A 16,755-nucleotide genomic window follows, 5' to 3' on the forward strand; every position below is an offset into this window, starting at 1 on the left:
CCCGTTCCTCCCGCACCAAAAAAGCGTACCACAGAGGTCCAATAGTGCACAGTTTTTGTGCCTTTTATTTATCTTATCGCGGAGTCTTCTTCGTTTTCGTCTTTGCTTCGTCTCGTCTCTTTTCGTCTTGTGGTCTCGTTTAGCGCACGCACACACACTCTCGACCGTTGCAACGCAGACAAAACAACTCCAGCTGTTGTTATTATTATTGCATTCGATTGCAGTAATTGTTAATTTATACACAACAATACAAAAAGAGTATGCTGAAAATTGCAGCTGAGGGCATCGCACCACGCTTGGCGGCCTGTTGCCTTATCAACTCCAGCGCCCAGAGCAGCTGTCAGCGAGTGGCGCCCCAAGCGGCCAAAGCCACCCAAAAGTATCTGTCACAGTCGCAGATGCTCCACAAGAAGCTGGTCATCAAGGATCACTACGAGTTTGATCAGAAGGTAAGGCAACACTGTCACCATGCACAATCACAAACTGCATTCAGTCAGTGTGTACACACTCTTACATTTGTATATGTATGTGAGTTGCAGGCAGCATTATGCAATGCTCTTGGCATGCGGCTGTTAGCTGTTGTTTTGCCGTTTTGGCGTACGTGATTTGTTCCGGCCGTAACCCATGACGCATTTCGTTGGCTGTTTACCCTATAAACAAAGCGTCAAGTGCGCATGCTCGCTGGGCAGCACGATCACATTAAACAGTGTTGCTACTGAAATGTTAATTCGTTGATACGTCCAGGGTATCTAACGGGTCGACTACAGCAGTGCGTCATGTGTGTGTTTATTATGCGCGTGTATGCAAATAAGCCCGAAAAAGAATCGAACATATGTAAATATGCGCTGTATTCGTTTTTTGTTTTGCGTTTCTTTTAGGTGATCAACAGCGACAATCCGGTGATTGTGAATTTCCATGCGGAATGGTGCGATCCCTGCAAGATACTCACACCAAAGATGCTCGAGCTGCTCGAGAATTCGACTGAGATCGATTTGGCCGTCATCGATGTGGAGGACAATCTCGATCTGGTCGAAACGTTTGAGGTCAAAGCGGTGCCCGCCGTTCTCGCCTTTCGCAACGGCGTCGTCGTGGACAAGTTCATCGGTCTGGTGGATGCCAACAGCATAGAGACGTTGATCGACAAGCTGAAGCGCAAGCAACAGCAGAAGCAATAGGTTTCCCTTCCCGCTTTCCCTTTCATCATTCTTCACTCTCCTCATAGATATTATATATTTGTATTTGGCGGCCTTAAGAATTTATATAGTATATGTATGTGATGCCAGGGCTGAAGAGTCAACAGGTCTGCAAAGTCAACAGGGCTGAAGACTCGACAGGGCTGAAGAGTCAACAGCCAGAGAATAGTAATTATTGTATGATCACAAAGTACTTGTAATTTAGCCACTAAGCGATGCTCAATAAAATTGTCACTTAAATGTTTCCGTTTATGGATAATAAGAATATCGTATATTTAGCTTTTAGTTTCACTTTTGTCTCGTTAAGTTACGAATTACGAACACAAAAAAAAAATAATAATAATGTGTATTTTGCACTTATATACCATTAGCAAATAGTTTAACAACGGGAAAAGTGGAGGGGGGAAAAAGTGCCGAATACAATGGTAAAAACTGATTTCAATTCATTGTTTTGCGTAATACAATAATGTAGCATAATATAATTAATTAGTTAGGACACTCGATATAAAGAGGGACTTGGCAACACGATAAAAAAAAACTAAATCGAAAACGCAGACGAAACAAATTGTATAGTAAAGAGGATAATAATCATAGAGTGTAATAATATTGGTATTATTTTTGGGGAGGTGCTTCTTTAACGCGCCAGCTGTATGATGAGGGCGGCGCACATCTCAAAGAACTCCATGGTATGATGACCCGTCGGCTGCAACGGCATCACACCGCTGACGCTTAAGGGCGGCGGCGTTAAGCTCTCCATGATGACATCGTCACCCTGCTCGACCTCATCGTTGGTCAGCGACTTGAAGTCGAGCAGATAACTCTTGGCATCGACCTGATACAACTGCAGCGACATCTTCGAAAACTTGCCGGTCTTCACATTCTGCCGCCGGACACGCACATGATACGGATTGATGATCTTCCACTCGTAGCTCAGGGCTTTCATCGCCCGATACACCTCGAGCATGATGTCATTCGGTTTGCTCTGCGATCGGATGCCCAAATGCCACTTTGCCCGCTTAATCGGCGTCCCACCCCGAGCCGTCTTCTCGGGGAACGCGGCTCCTCCGGTGTTCTGCACACTCATCGCCAGCTGACGCTCACGCATCGGAGCAATGCGCTCCGGATGCGGCCGTATGGTGGGCACAGCACTCGCCGGATTCGATCCGGGTCCGTTGTGCACCGGTGTCGCGCTGCCCGAGCTTGCGGCTGTGCCGCCTCCAATGGTCACCGTGGCCACCGACGACGACTCGATGCCGTCGTGCGGCGAGTGTCCCATCCCAGGACCCAGCGTGGCAGCTGCATTTGATGTGGCGGTTGCTGGGGGCGGCGGCGGTGGCGAGCCGGCCACAAAGAAGTTGTTAATCTCGCTGATCTGGGTGGCGGCATCGTCGGCGAAACGTTTGTTGTCGATGATCAAGTGATAGGCGATCGCCAGCTGATCGTGCGGATCACCGCTAAGCAGCGAATTGTGCACCTCCGATTCCTTTACACCGAACTTGGTGCAAACCTCTGCGACAGCGTATGTATCAATCACGTTCGAGTCCTGCTCGATGGAGGAGGGAAACAGATAGGCGGGCAACTCCTTTTGGAACCATTCGTGCTTCTTGATCTCCTCAATGGTGGCACGCTTCAGCGGATCCACCTGCAGCATCTGGCACACCAGATTCACCACCTGTTTGTTCAGATACTCGGGTATGGGAAAGATGCCCGATTTGATTTTGCGAAACAGCGACGGCACATGCTCATCATCGAACGGCAATGTGCCGCACAGCAGCGCATAGAGTATGACGCCACATGACCAGATGTCCACCTCGGGTCCAGCGTACAGTTTACCGGAGATAACTTCGGGTGCTGCATAGTTCGGAGAGCCGCAAGAGGTGCGCAAAAACTCGCCGTCCAGCATCATGTTGGAGAGGCCAAAGTCGGCGATCTTCACGTGCATGTTGTGATCGAGCAGCAGATTCTCGGGCTTGAGATCGCGATGCACGATCATGTGGCGATGGCAATAGTCCACACCCGAGATGATCTGCTGGAAGAACCGACGCGCCTGATGCTCCTGCAATTTCCCATGCTTCACAATGTAATCGAAGAGCTCGCCTCCGCTCACATACTCCATGATCATGAAGATATCCGAGGGCGTCGATATAACCTGATGACAACAATTTGCAATTATTAGTAGAGTATCAACAGTCGGTTGGTTAGTCAGTGATTTGAGCTGGGGATTATTGATGATCATCACTGATCGGTGGTCATTATCGATCAGCGATCAGTGTCGATATCATGTTATTGACTCATTTCACAAAAGTCACGTTGCTAATGAATGTGACAAGAGCATCGAACTTTTCTACACCGCATGATATTTCCCTGCCTTCCATTTTCCATTCTATTTCCAACATTTTCCATTCTGTTTCACACATATTTATTTGCAAGATCAACTAAAACTAAACTAATTTGGATTTGGGAAAAGAAATGCCTAAAATTGGCAGTATTATTTCTTGGTTTCCATAAAAATAGAATACGATCAATACGATCTTTTTAAACCTTAAAGCTTCTAACTAAAGTATATCGACTTGGGTAAAGAAATGCCTAAAATTGACTGTCCTATTTGTTGGTTTTATAACATAAATATAGAAAATATAATAATAATAAAGAATAAAGATATTAATAAAGAGTTTTTTACGGTCTGTATCATTTCTTGGTTTCCATAAATATAGAAATTATATTATATAAATATAAAAAATGTTATACTGATTGTAATACTTTTTCTAATATTGATTTTAAAATTTGCATAAATTATTTTACATTAAAAAGTTATAGTTATAGTAATAGTAATAAATAAAGAAATAAATTTCAACTCAAATAAAAATGTTTAGAAATGATAAATTTCTTAACTTTTCAAGACGAATAAAAAAGAAAGAGTATCTGAAGTGCGGGGAAGTTTCCTCCTCTAAAGGATTTTTCGCATTCAACAAATGGCAATGTAATGTTTGTTGTTGTTTATGCAAAACTGTTTGCTTTTTGCAACTGTGTTTTATGCACTAATAAATATATTATACACGTCTCTAATGATGGGAAGGAAATGCAACACCATTTGATTGATTGACTGAATTGTTTAATGTAAACAGGATTCTCTGTCAACAATTTTGCTGGCTACGTCATTTAAATTATGTAAACAGCTGTGACGTCACAAACACAGACACATAGACACACCCTCACCTGGTAAAGCTTTATGATGTGCGGATGGCGAAAGAGTTTGAGATTTTGAATCTCGCGTCGAATTTTGCCAACGACATCGAGACTCTTGATCTTCTGCCTGTTGAGTATCTTAACAGCGACCTTGAGTCGCGTGATCTGATGCTCGCCGATCTTCACCTTGCCAAACGTTCCAGTGCCCAATGTGGCTCCCAGCAGATAATGTCCGATCTTCACCAGCGGCTGACCATTGGCGCTGCCCGCTGCCGCCGCCTCAGCGGCTGCGGCTCTCATCTGTGGCATTTTGTCGGTCTCGCTCTCGCGCTCGCTCACTCACTCACAATTCGATTGCCAAATTGGTTATCGAAGGTTATCGGGAATTGGCTATGAGAATCGCCGTTGTTGTTGTTGCTGTTGGGAATCGCAGTTGGAATTCGCTGCTGCTTCTTTCTGTTGTGCTTTGTGATTGGGGCGGAAGAGGTGGGGGGCGCTCAGCGCGCCACGATATATTGCTGCCGCACTCCTCGCTCCCCTTCTGCTGCTGCTGCTGCTGCTATGGGAACGGGAAGGTCGATTATCATTTATTGCGTATTCCGTTTCCAAGGCATAGACAAATAAATAATCTCGTTGTCTCGGCTATGGATACCCTTGGTGTTGTTGCTGTTGTCGTTGTTCTTCTTGCTGTTTTATTATTATTGTCTTACACACACTTTGTCCCCAACACAACAAATAGAGTCACTCACACGCACACGAACTTGTTTAGCACTGCGCCAGCAATTAAATTGTAAATAAATCACGTTTTGGTGTCGTATTCGTGGTCCTGCTATTGTCTTTCAGCTGCTTAGTTTTCTTCTTATGTGTGTGTTTTTCTTTTCTTATTTTTTTTTTTGCGCTAATTGCCATTGGAATAAGTGCTGGTATTTTTCCAATGCGGTATTTTCCAATATGTCAAAAACAGCGTTGCCACCACGCTGTAAATAACATCTGCTCTTCCGTCTCTGTTAAATTGAACAGCACAGCTGTTAGCATTCGCCAAAAGATGGCGCGAAAATTTGAATTGATAGATCGCAGTGAATGGAATTGAGCATTGCGCACTTGTTTTTTTTATTTGCATTTGAAAATTTGTTTTTGGGGTGGTTTGAAACACATTTATTACACGCAGTAGGTTCTTTGTTTTTTTTATAATTCTTTTTTTTTATATATAATAATTCATTTGTAATATAGCCATAAATTGCGACTATTTGCAAAGTGATAAAATTAACATTTGTATAAAGTTAATAATCTAATTATGACGAAGAAAAAACACGGTGCCTCGCTTATTATCCACGATGATTACAATTCACATTGAAATACTTAGAGTATATGCAAATACTAATTAACTTACAAAATAAGCCCCCCCAGGTAATTTCACTGTGTCTGTCTCGTCTGTCAAACTGTACCTGCTCTTCGATTCCTACATATACATATACAAATACACAAATACTTATACATAAATCTCGTGCTGAAGCTCGCTTTCTCTCTCTCTCTCTCTTTCCATCTCGCTCAGGCATGCGAGAACCCTTAAGATCGCTGCATCTCTCTCATTTTCATTAATGTAAGGACGCCATTTTGTTTTTAAGCTTACGACGTGTTCTCTCTGTCTGTCTCGCTCTTTTTTGTTTTTAAATATAAAATTTATTCTATATACAGTTTTGCCGAGATTTCGCTTATTTGTTTTGTGGTTTTATTCACTTGCAGTGTTGCGGTTTATGTATATTTAATTAATCTCTAAAAATTTAGCATTTCTTTGCAAAAAAATTACTTAACTATAATATTGCTATACGACTAGTTTTTAAAAATATTAAAAAAAAAAACAAAAATTACGTCAGTTACATCATTATTATTAGTATTATATTTTCTGGTTTATAAGTGGTGAGTTTTGGGGGGAAAGAGAAAGGGGAAAGTCCCCCTTTTTGTTGCTGTTGTCATTGTGGACATCGATAAACAAATACATACATCAAGAAATGGGTCTACTATATGTGTGTGTGTGTGTGTGAAATGTTTTTAAGAATATATATTTTTGAAATATATATTTTACAATTTACAACTTTACATTTTGTCATTAATTGTCCACATTCAAATTCATTTGCAATTTAATGGAGGTATGAAAAAGTTGGTCTGGTTGCCTTATGTGTTGGGTGTTATTGTTGTGTGTGTGTTTGAGTGTGCTCTATCAAAAAAAAAAAAAAAAGAACATCATATTGAAAAATTCTAGTGAATAATTACATCAAATACATCGAGATGCGAATTGCAGTCGACATTCTTAGTTATACAATTTAATAAATTTTACAAATGTTTCCTAATGCGTTCATATATCTTTCTTTCACAATCTTATCAAGCTAAATTGCAGTATGTATTATGAGTGTGTGTAGTATGTGTGTGTGTGGAAGTTTGCTCTGTTCGGTTTACAGCCTTAACTTGTAATCTGTTCTGTTCTGTTCATTTTGCAATACATATTTTGGGTTGCCTATGTACTTTACATGTTTTTTTTTGGATTATAAAGAGCATTAAATGAATAATTTGTAACATTTCTAGTTCTGTTCCACAATCGATCCCATTCTTGTATGTGCTTTTACTTGGGATTGGCTGAATTGATATGATGGCTACAGCATATCTACAATCTATTTATAATATACTATATATCTCTCTCTGTTTATATATATATATATATATGTAAGTGTTTTCTCTTTGATTTTTATACATTCAGCACATGCGATTCAATAGGTTCACTCACAACAGAGACGAACACAACGACACAACAAACAAGAATCGAGTCCAGAGAGTCTTATTTTAGTCTCTAGTTTTGCCTCCGCATTGCAGTTGCTATTGTTGCACTTCCATTTGCACTTGCACCTGCCATTTCCACTTGCAGCAGCGTTCGCTGTCGCATTCCGCGTTGTCTGTGACTGCGATTACTCTGCTCTGTTAACGCATAAGATTGTGCGGCATCGTAGTTGCTGTTGTTGTCCTTGTAAGCGACGTAAACAAGGCCCATGGCACACATGTCGCCAGTGCTTTGATCGTAGTAGTTGACGCTATTCACATAATCCTCATCCGCATACTGATAGTAAACGCATTGTCCATCACTCACTTCGCTGGCTGCTGTTGTTGTTGTTGTGGCTGCCAGCATTGGTGTTAAAGTGTAGCCAGCGGGCGTATAACAACCGCGACCATCGTAGGCAAACACTGGTTGCATGGCCAATTGCTGTTGCGTTGGGTAAGATTGCAATTGCAAGTGTTGCTCCGGTTGATGGTATTGATATTGCTGCTGCTGTTGTTGTTGCTGTTGGCGAGGTGCATACTGTTGTTGTGGTTGCTGCCATGCTTGATATTGCTGCTGGCGTGCTGCTGGAAACGTTTGATATTGCTGCGGTTGCTGATAGGAGGACAGTGGTTGCTGCTGCTGTTGTTGCTGCAACATTGTCGCCTCGTATCGATATGATCTTGTTGATGTTGTTCTAACGGGTATTATTGCACCTGTTGTTGTTGTTGCTGCTGCTCTGTTGTTGTTGCTGCTGTTGTTGTTGTGTGTTGTTGTTGTTGAAGGTGTTGCTGGTGTGTTTATTCTGAATTGGTTGCTGTTAATGCTGCCGTTGCTGTTGCGTTGGTATTGTTGCTGTTGTTGTTGTTGCTGTTGGCCATTGCCGACGCCGTAGATGTTGTTGCTGCTGCTGCTGCTGCATTGGCTGCAGTTGCATCGCTGCTGTGTTGTTGTTGCTGCAATTGCATCGACTGCATTTGTAGCTCTAGCTGCTGCTGTTGTTGTTGTAGTTGCTGCTGCAGTTGTTGCTGTTGCATTTGCTGCTGTTGTTGTTGTTGCAACAGTTGTTGTTGTTGCTGCTGCGAAGCGGCGTGTGGTCGTGGCATTGGCATAATTGTGATTGGCAAGGGCAGCATGAACACTTCACCTGTGAGATGCAGCTAATATTGTGTAAAGAAATTAATTTTGTTTTAAATAAATTTCTGTTTTTTTTTTTGTTTTTTTTTGATTTTGTTAAAAGAATTTATATGGATGCGGTTTTTGAGATCGTGGTGTTCTATTTGATCTACCTCTGTGTGCCATATTGTTGTGGGGATGATAACCGCCACCGCCGCCGCCACCACCACCGCCGCCTCCTCCGCCACCGCCTCCGCCACCACCAAGCATCGGCGGCTGGAGACAAACGCCAAGGTTCATGCCATGGCCATGATGATGCAGCTGCTGCATCGGATGCGGCGGCGTTCGCATCGCGTAGTGCGGAGGTTCATGTAACTGTTGCTGCTGATGATGATGATGTTGTTGTTGCTGGTGGTGTTGTTGCTGCTGCTGGTGATGATGGTGCAACTGTTGCTGTTGCTGCTGCTGCATTTGCGGATGGTTCATGTGATGCGGCGGCGGTGGCGGCAATTGTGGCTGCTGTTGTTGCCCCATGATTGGGGGGCCACCGCCCGATTGTTGCATAAACTGTGCCGCCTTCGCCTTGCCATGCTCCTCAGCTAGCCGCACCCAAATTGGCTGAGTACCGCCCGGCGGCACTGTGTTATTCAACGCCTTGATCGCCTCCTGTGCCTCCTCGCGCTTGTTGTAGCTGCACAATTTGGGGAGCATACAATTATTAATATGTCAAGTGAGTTTACAAAGAGTATTGACAAAAGTTACCGCACAAATGCCACGCCTCGTGGGCGCCCCGTCAACTTGTCACGCAATATGTTGCGCTGCACGATCAAGCCGTAGGGTGAGAATATCCGATCCAGCTGATCATCGTTGATGTTGCGGGACAAATTGATCACGTACAGATTGGTGTCCTTGATCGATTGCCCGCCAGGTCGTGCATACGAGACCTGCGTAAATAAGCAAGGATATTAATCAAGAATTCACATTTCATCTTAAACTAAATAACAAACTACTTCAACACTAAATTGATACATAACTTTTATGTTAGATTACAATTTTATAAATGAACAGAAATACAAAAGTTAAGGTTTAACTTTTGAAACAAGAAATCAAATAAGGAAAAGTTTCAAGTTAAGTATTAAAACAAAAAATTAATTATAAGAAAATGTTCAAGTTAAATTTTAAAGCAAAAAATTAAATATAAGAAATGTTTAAATTATGTTTTGAAACAAGAAATGAAATATCGGAGAAAGTTCAAGTTATCTTTTGAAACAAGATATTATAAGAAAAAGTTCCATTATGTAAATCAAAAGTAAGAGTTTAGCTATGGGAGTTAATTTTTCAAAAGAAATGTAAAAGTTAACTCTAACTTTTGAAAAACAAATTATATATAAATATAAGAAAAAGTTCAGGATATCTTTTTAAACAAAAAAAAAGAAAAAGTGAAAGTTAACTTGTTAAACAAGAAATGAACTAAACGAAAAAGTTTAAGTTGACTTTTGAAACAAGAAATGAAAAAGAATATAAATAGTTCAAGTTAACATTTGAAACAAAAAATTAAATATAAGAAAAAGTAGTTAACTTGTGAATCAAGAAATTATCTATAGGAAAAAGTTCAAGTTAAAGTTAATTTTTCAAAAGAAATGTAAAAATTAACTTAAACTTTTGAAACAAGAAATGAAATATAAAAAGAACTTAACAATTGGCTAAAGTATAAGTCGAAAACAAAGTGTTGGTCTTTAAGAAATAATGGTGTTAGTAGTTGGCTCTTAATTTGTAGTACGAATTGTAATCCTTATGCTGCCAGGACTCCACTCCAATGCTTACCTTCAGGCGCTTGTTGCGCACGTAGTAGCCATTGAGCTTCTGTATGGCTTCCTCGGAGTCCGCCTCGGAGGCAAAGTCGACGAATCCGTAGCCAAAGCTGTAGCCGGTCTGTGTTAAAGAGAGAGAGAACACATTAGAGCGAGTTGACCATATGCATTAGTTTCGTGTGTATGTATGCCAGAGTGTGTGACAGAGATAGGCTGTTGGCTATTGCTCTTTCTCTTTCTCACCTTGTAGTCTCGCATGATTTTGCAAGTGTTGATGGGACCGCAGTTGCAGAACAAATGATACAACTCCAGATCCGTCATGTCCTGCGGCAGATAGTTGATGATCAGATTGGTTAACGCGCGATCCTGCGACTGTTGTGGCTGCTGCTGACGTTGTTGTTGCTGCTGCTGTTGTTGCTGTTGTGGTTGTTGTTGCTGCTGCTGTTGTTGAGTTGCTTGGTCCTCGTCCTGCTGCTCTTCGCTATCCTCGGACTCATCATCCGTATCGTAAATGGAACGCTGCTTTGCTTTTCCCTGCTGCTCCTTGGCCTGCTGTTGTTGTTGCTGTTGTTTTTGCTGTGGCGCTTGTTTCGCTCGCTGTTGTTGTTGTTGTTGCTGTTTATTCGGTTGCGGCAGCGTTTGCTTTTTCTTCTGCTGTTGTTGTTGCTGTTGTTTTGGTTGCTGCTGTTGCTGTGCCTGCGTCGTTGGTTGCTGCTTCTGTTGTTGCTGCTGCTGTTGCGACTTGTCCGCTATCTTGTTGCCCTTATCCTCAGCAGAGTCCTCAGAGTTGGAATCATCATCCGAATCGTCATCTTCTGGCTCCTCCTCATCGCCGGCGCTCGTTTGCTCCGCCTGCTCATCATCCTCAGCACCCGAGCCGTCGCCGCTCTCCTCATTTAGCTCCGAGTCCTGCAACTTAAGTAGCTTTATTGAAATATATATGTAAATGATTTTAAAGCATTTTGGCACTCACGTTTTCATTATCTTCGTTCGATGTGCGCTTAGGCATGTTGTGGCTTTTCCTTGCCACCTCGGCGCCGCCTCCTCTGCTGCAGTATTGTTGCTGCTGTTGTCTTGCCAAATTGTTCTCTGCAACAAATACAAAACCAAACGTTAAAGTGGAACATCATAAAACAAACTCTTCTTAATCTTATAGCACGAATTCGATTCAATATCGAGTATCGAGGATTTGCTATCGGCATCGGCGGTTATCGGTATCCCGGCTGAGCACGAGCCCCGCACAAACAACAACAAGAACAACAACGAAGACGGCGATAAATCATTTGGCAAGTGCAGCACTAAAAAAAAAGCCGATTGCACTTTTACATGTGTAGCGTGTGTGTGTGTGTGTACGTTTGCTTACATGTGTGTGCGTGTATGTGTGCAATTGGTTTTTGCAGCTTGTGGCGTGTTTGACATTAAATTAACAAATTTATGACACAACCGCAAATGAACTGAACTGAGAACCGACCAACTGAACCTTTCCAAGGGGCGCAGCGCGATTGAAGGGGGCCCGCAAAAAATACATATGCGCACACACACACACAAACGTACGTATGTACATACGTGCAACTTGCTGTGGCAGCAGCGGCCCTCAGTAGGGTAGAAGAAAAAAAAACAGCGAAAAAAAAAGAAGAGTATGTACTAATACCAACACATCAATTGACCGCACACACACGTACACAGAGCACATTCAAATACACGCACTGTGTGCCTCCACAACGAAAACGAAACAAGTGAGGATGAAAAAAAAAAAAAATACAAGCGACATCAATTGAAAATTGAAAACCATTGAGAGCCGCAAAAACGGCATTTTTAGCTGCCCACATTGCGCTGCCTATTTGGCATTTGTTTAGCTCATTATTTAATGTACTTACTTGCACTGTATTCACTGCCTCCACAAATGAAAAATCACAACGTTTATTTCTTCTTATTATTTTTTTTTGTTGCTATGTGTTGTATTATTTTTTGCACTTTTCTCCCGAACGCTTTCTAAGCGGCGACTTCAATGCAATGTACTCGTTGTCGCCATGTAATGAAAAATTCATCGATACCTTTTTTCGTGCTCAAACTGTCAAATTCAACTCGATACTTGGCCGGTGTAAGTATCGTATGGAGTGCCATTTTGACAGGCGACAACACAGCCGGGCCGCGCATATCGATAAATTCATTCGATATATTTTTTAATTCTTTTTCGGTCAAGGAAATTTAGTAAAAAAAAAAGTTACTAATATTTCAGTGAGTAAGCAGCACGTGTGGTATTTTTGTAAACAATAAATATAAATATAGCAACGCATATATATGGAGAAACTTAATTGTAAAATAATGAATGAGCCACACTAATTTTTTATTGATTTTACTATTCATAACCAGAGAGTTAAGCTGTCAAAGTAAATTGCTTGGCATTGAAATTACAAATAAGTCGGCGCTTTATTGTTGCTCTATTTAATATATTTAATTGATGTCTTCAGCCCACGCGCGCGCCAATCATTCAAACTCATCGATTACGATTGTGTAATGACCCACACACACACACACACACACATACACACATAGGCTGCAAAAGTAAAAGTGCTGCCCACAACGATAGGCTATCGCTATCGTTATCGAACATTTTCAAATTCTAAGCAAACAAATAAACAAAAAAGAAAAGTAGAAGAAAACAAATTGATAAAACGCTTTTGTATTTCCGTATGTCGACGATACCACAACCCAGTGAGGGTCAAATGCGATTTTTTGAATGAATTACAGAAGAAAGTAATTTGCACACGTTTTGCAATTTGTGATAATTTTTGCGATAATTGTTTTGTCTAGCTTGTTTGTATTTACGAGAGCTTATGAATATCATTTGTGGCACACTTTGCTTTGCCAGCAGCAGCAGCAGCAGCTGTTGCTACGGCTTTGGTGTCAACAGTGTGTCAAAGCGTGATTCAATTGCGACCAACACACAAAGAAAGAGAGAGAGAGAGAGAGGGCGAGATATGTAGATCTAAACTGCGCAATTGATGATAAATCTGCACAAAAAAAGAGTTAGAGACCATTGCGTGCTATAAAACGTATTGAAGCAGCCGCTTTGCTAGCCATTCATTGTTAGCATCTCACACCGAGAACAGCAAGGGAGAGAAGGCAGCTTAAAGGATAACACACACACATACACACGCACAACATGCAGCTGTACACTGTAAATAGGAATTTAGTTAAACCTATCGATATATTGTTTCGATTCGATTTTCGTTTTCTTTCTACCGTTTATAGGTCACACTTTTGTTTGCAGCGCTGCTGGCTGCGCTGCCTAATTGTTTTGCCGTTGTCCATGGCATCCACCCGCTGAGCAATCGTTACGATACATCGCAAGCGAATAGAGATGGCAATAGAGATGGCTATCGCTATAATGGCCCCGCACACAAATATCTGCCGGCTGCAAGTGCGCCAACCACCGAGGCGATCATCACCACCGGTCACTGGCAGCCCAATCCTCCCCCCCAGCCGCTGCTGCAGCAACAATTGCCGCTCTACGAGCACACGTTCAACACTAAGCCAGCAACACAGCAGCAGCAACAGCAACAGTCGAGCTTTAAGGGTCCCTACAACATGCAGTACTATGAGCAACAGCAACCACAGCAACATTCGGGCAATAGATGGCGAGAGCAACCACACGAATTGCAGCAACAGCAACAGCAACACTGGCAACAACAGCAATCAACGAAACTGCAGCAATTGCCGGGCCATAATGATCAACTTCTGAGCAGCAGATGGCAACAGCAACAGCAACAACAATTGCCTAGCAATGCTTGGCAGCAATCTCAGAAGCAGCAGCCACTTGAACAACAGAAGCAGCAACAAGTTTTCACTAGCAATGCCTGGCAGCAATCTCAAAAGCAACAGCAACCAGAACTTTTCAACAACAGCTGGCGTGGGGAACAACAACAGAAGCAACTGGAACAGCAGCAGCAACTCTTCTCTAGCAATGCCTGGCAGCAACCTCAAAAGCAGCAACAAGATGCAAGCAACAGTTGGCGTGAGGAGCAACCTCAGAAGCAGCAGCAACCTACCGACAACAGCTGGCGCGAGGAGCAACAGCAAAAACAGCAACAGCAACAACTCTTCCCTAGCAATGCCTGGCAGCATTCTCAGAAGCAGCAACTCTCTGAAAGCAACTGGCGCGAGGAGCAACAACAGAAGCAGCAGCAGCAGCAGCTTCCAAGCAAGGCCTGGCAGCAACCACAACCCGCCGACAACAGCTGGCGTGAGCAGCAACATCAGAAGCAACAACAGCAGCAGCAGATCTTGAGCAACTCATGGCAGAAGCAACCACAGCAACCCAGCAGCTCGTGGCAAGAGGCAAGCCGACAACAAGTGCAGCAACAGTTGCAGCAACAGCTCGCTCAGCACGACAGCAACATGCTGCATACATTTCCGTTTGCCGGGCGTGATAAGATTGCTGCTGCTGTTGCAACAATGGCTGAGTCTGGTGCGTCTTTTGGTCTACCTTCTCCTCCGCACGGCTCTCGCTATGTGGCGTCTGAGCTGCGAGTTCCTCAACAGTTGATGACCACTCAGGCGCTGCCCGATCCCCAGCAGCAGCAACCATTCGCAGGCTACGAGCAACTGCTGGGCGGATCCTCCTCTGCTCACTATGTCCAGATGCAATCGAATTCCTACGAGTTGCCGAGTTCCTCCTACAGCAGCTTGCGTGATGATGAGCAGCTGCTCCACGGACATCCTCATTACAGCAGTCACTCTCCCAATCACATTGGCTCCTCCTCCTCATCCTCATCCTCATCTTCCTCATCATCATCCTCCTCCTCATCCTCTTCCTTGTCTTCCTCGCCCATGGTATTTCAGCCAAGCCGCGAATTTGAAGCGCCTTATTACTAAGACGGAGAGAACTCACCACAACTTCAACTGCAAGTTGCCAAGAGGCAAGAGTTCCTCAACCTCCACTTCAACCTCAACCTCAACTTAACCTCAATCTGGACACTTGATACGCTTGCATTTCGTTTTCAAGAGAAATGCAATACGACTATAGAAAGCGATTCTAGCACAATTACCATATTTTTTTTTTTATATTTTATATTTACACAATATAAAACATATTTATAACAATTCAAATGTGTTTTTTTATCTTTTTTTTTTAATAATCTATTTTTAAGTTGATAAAATATAAATTATTAGCAGAGTAGAAAGTATTTTACTTTATTTTAATTAGTTCTTAAATACAAATAAATTCATTCTCTGCTTACCTCTAATGTGTATAATTATTCAAATAGAGCAGGAAGAATTGATTTTATATTTTTATATCAGCTATCAGGTAGAACGGTATTATAACTTTGTGCCTCCAGGAAATGTATGTAAAAGGCAAAAGAAGTTATATCCGATCCTATAAATTATGTATATTCCTAATCAGCGTCAACATTAGAGACGGTCTGCCTGTCTGTCCGTCCGTCTGTCCGAATAAACACCTAGATCTCAGAGACTATAAAAGATAGAGATATAATTTTATTCAAAATGTGTAGTAGGTATCTCAAATTCGAGCACACTCCACTGTAACTTTCTTAATTGCTTTATTTTAATATTAATTTGAATATTTAATTTCATTGTAAATTGCCGGATTATATTCCCAAAAAAAAAAATTTAGTCGAATTAGAAAAGAGATTTATACTTATATTATTATCAACACCAATAAATAACAAAAAAAAAACTTTTATTTGATAAAGGAAAATATTAATATTGTTAAATTCAATTATATGATTTTTTAAATTGCACAAACTGCTTTTGTATTTTTGATAAAAGACAATTTGATTTATTCACTCTTAATTTGATGTTCTTATTTTTATATTTTTTTAGATTTGATTTATTTATTAAGTAATTGAACCAGTACATCAACAAAGAACCATAATAAAACTTATTTGAGCCAAACCTGATACTTATATTTATACTTTTTCATTGGGAAAACAATTTTTTAATTTTTCCTTTTTAGACTGACTTTAACGTTTGTTTGTTTTCTCATTATGCTGAGACAATATAATTGATTTACATCAAGTTGAGTGCATTTGATTGCGCTCCACTGCGTCCATTGTCCAAGAAACTCCCCAAAAAACTTCTTGATGAGCTCAGGCGCAGGGGCAGCCTTGACAACGGACAGCTGTAAAGCTAAAACCCAAAATATAGTCTCGTAAATAATCGCAGCTAATTTGATTATGTTCGCAGTTGCGAAATACAATTAATTCCATTTTTTCCCAGAGACTCTACTAGGCTTAGATCCGGCTCGCCGCTGTCTTTGTTTCCGCATTATCCAAATTCTGGCAGCTAATTGCAAGAAATTGTGTAATTTGAACTTGAAAATTGCCGAATACACTAGCAACAATTGGGTATGCTGAACATTTTATTCTATTGATTTAAATTTCAACATTTTGTGATTCTATTTTTGTTGATTATTTTTTTCACTTTCGGATAAAGTTTTGTGAAAATATTGGAATTAAGACTTGAATAGATTTAATAAAATGCAATATATTCTTGCACATTTTTAGTAAAAAATGAGAAAGAAAGCTACAGTTGAGTGATGATACCCGCTTCAATTTGTAATAAAAGCAATATAGTATATATATGTAATAATATACTAAATTAACATACCGAAAAGATA

The 16,755-nt window shown here is 41.4% G+C and overlaps 5 protein-coding genes across 10 annotated transcripts in view; 2 read left to right on the plus strand and 3 right to left on the minus strand.

Moving 5' to 3' along the window:
- Window positions 1-10: 10 nt before the first annotated feature.
- Window positions 11-1,175, plus strand: LOC117578123 (thioredoxin, mitochondrial). The gene is made up of 2 exons (XM_034263310.2): window positions 11-449; window positions 879-1,175. Exons 1-2 carry the CDS (start codon window positions 261-263, stop codon window positions 1,173-1,175), a joined length of 486 nt encoding a protein of 161 aa, XP_034119201.1. The 5' UTR covers window positions 11-260.
- A 637-nt stretch (window positions 1,176-1,812) lies between these two features.
- Window positions 1,813-5,280, minus strand: LOC117578121 (5'-AMP-activated protein kinase catalytic subunit alpha-2). Of its 2 annotated transcripts, none has more exons than XM_034263306.2 (3): window positions 5,129-5,280; window positions 4,410-4,938; window positions 1,813-3,342 (listed from the first exon to the last, which is right to left on the minus strand). In XM_034263306.2, the coding sequence occupies exons 2-3, from the start codon at window positions 4,686-4,688 to the stop codon at window positions 1,828-1,830; spliced, it is 1,794 nt and encodes a 597-aa protein (XP_034119197.1). In that variant the 5' UTR covers window positions 4,689-4,938; window positions 5,129-5,280; the 3' UTR covers window positions 1,813-1,827. The 2 variants fall into 2 exon arrangements, with proteins under 2 accessions (XP_034119197.1, XP_034119198.1); XM_034263307.2 differs by having other exon boundaries at window positions 4,410-4,935; window positions 5,129-5,276.
- On the minus strand, window positions 4,756-7,845 carry LOC127565561 (putative uncharacterized protein DDB_G0291608). The gene is made up of 2 exons (XM_052004638.1): window positions 7,291-7,845; window positions 4,756-4,938 (listed from the first exon to the last, which is right to left on the minus strand). Exons 1-2 carry the CDS (start codon window positions 7,843-7,845, stop codon window positions 4,756-4,758), a joined length of 738 nt encoding a protein of 245 aa, XP_051860598.1.
- A 354-nt stretch (window positions 7,846-8,199) lies between these two features.
- Window positions 8,200-16,755, minus strand: part of LOC117569192 (sex-lethal homolog) — a 29,783-nt gene continuing 21,227 nt past the window's right edge. Inside the window, exons 1-7 of one of the 5 annotated variants that reach the window (XM_052008622.1) lie at window positions 11,990-12,153; window positions 11,086-11,201; window positions 10,356-11,036; window positions 10,126-10,233; window positions 9,064-9,245; window positions 8,475-8,992; window positions 8,200-8,345 (exon numbers count right to left, since the gene is read on the minus strand). In XM_052008622.1, coding sequence (XP_051864582.1) covers window positions 8,329-8,345; window positions 8,475-8,992; window positions 9,064-9,245; window positions 10,126-10,233; window positions 10,356-11,036; window positions 11,086-11,121 — 1,542 coding nt within the window. In that variant the 5' untranslated portion in view covers window positions 11,122-11,201; window positions 11,990-12,153 and the 3' untranslated portion in view covers window positions 8,200-8,328. Of the gene's footprint in view, window positions 8,346-8,418; window positions 8,993-9,063; window positions 9,246-10,125; window positions 10,234-10,355; window positions 11,037-11,085; window positions 11,202-11,989; window positions 12,154-16,755 lie in introns of those variants that run through there. The other 4 variants (XM_052008621.1, XM_034250263.2, XM_052008619.1 and 1 more) reach the window with 4 other exon arrangements.
- LOC117568799 (alpha-protein kinase 1) lies at window positions 13,231-15,151 on the plus strand. Its single transcript, XM_034249663.2, has 2 exons — window positions 13,231-13,293; window positions 13,368-15,151. Exons 1-2 carry the CDS (start codon window positions 13,279-13,281, stop codon window positions 14,988-14,990), a joined length of 1,638 nt encoding a protein of 545 aa, XP_034105554.1. The 5' UTR covers window positions 13,231-13,278; the 3' UTR covers window positions 14,991-15,151.

Source organism: Drosophila albomicans, chromosome X (genome assembly GCF_009650485.2).
Source record: "Drosophila albomicans strain 15112-1751.03 chromosome X, ASM965048v2, whole genome shotgun sequence".
Classification (NCBI taxonomy): Eukaryota; Metazoa; Arthropoda; class Insecta; order Diptera; family Drosophilidae; genus Drosophila; species Drosophila albomicans.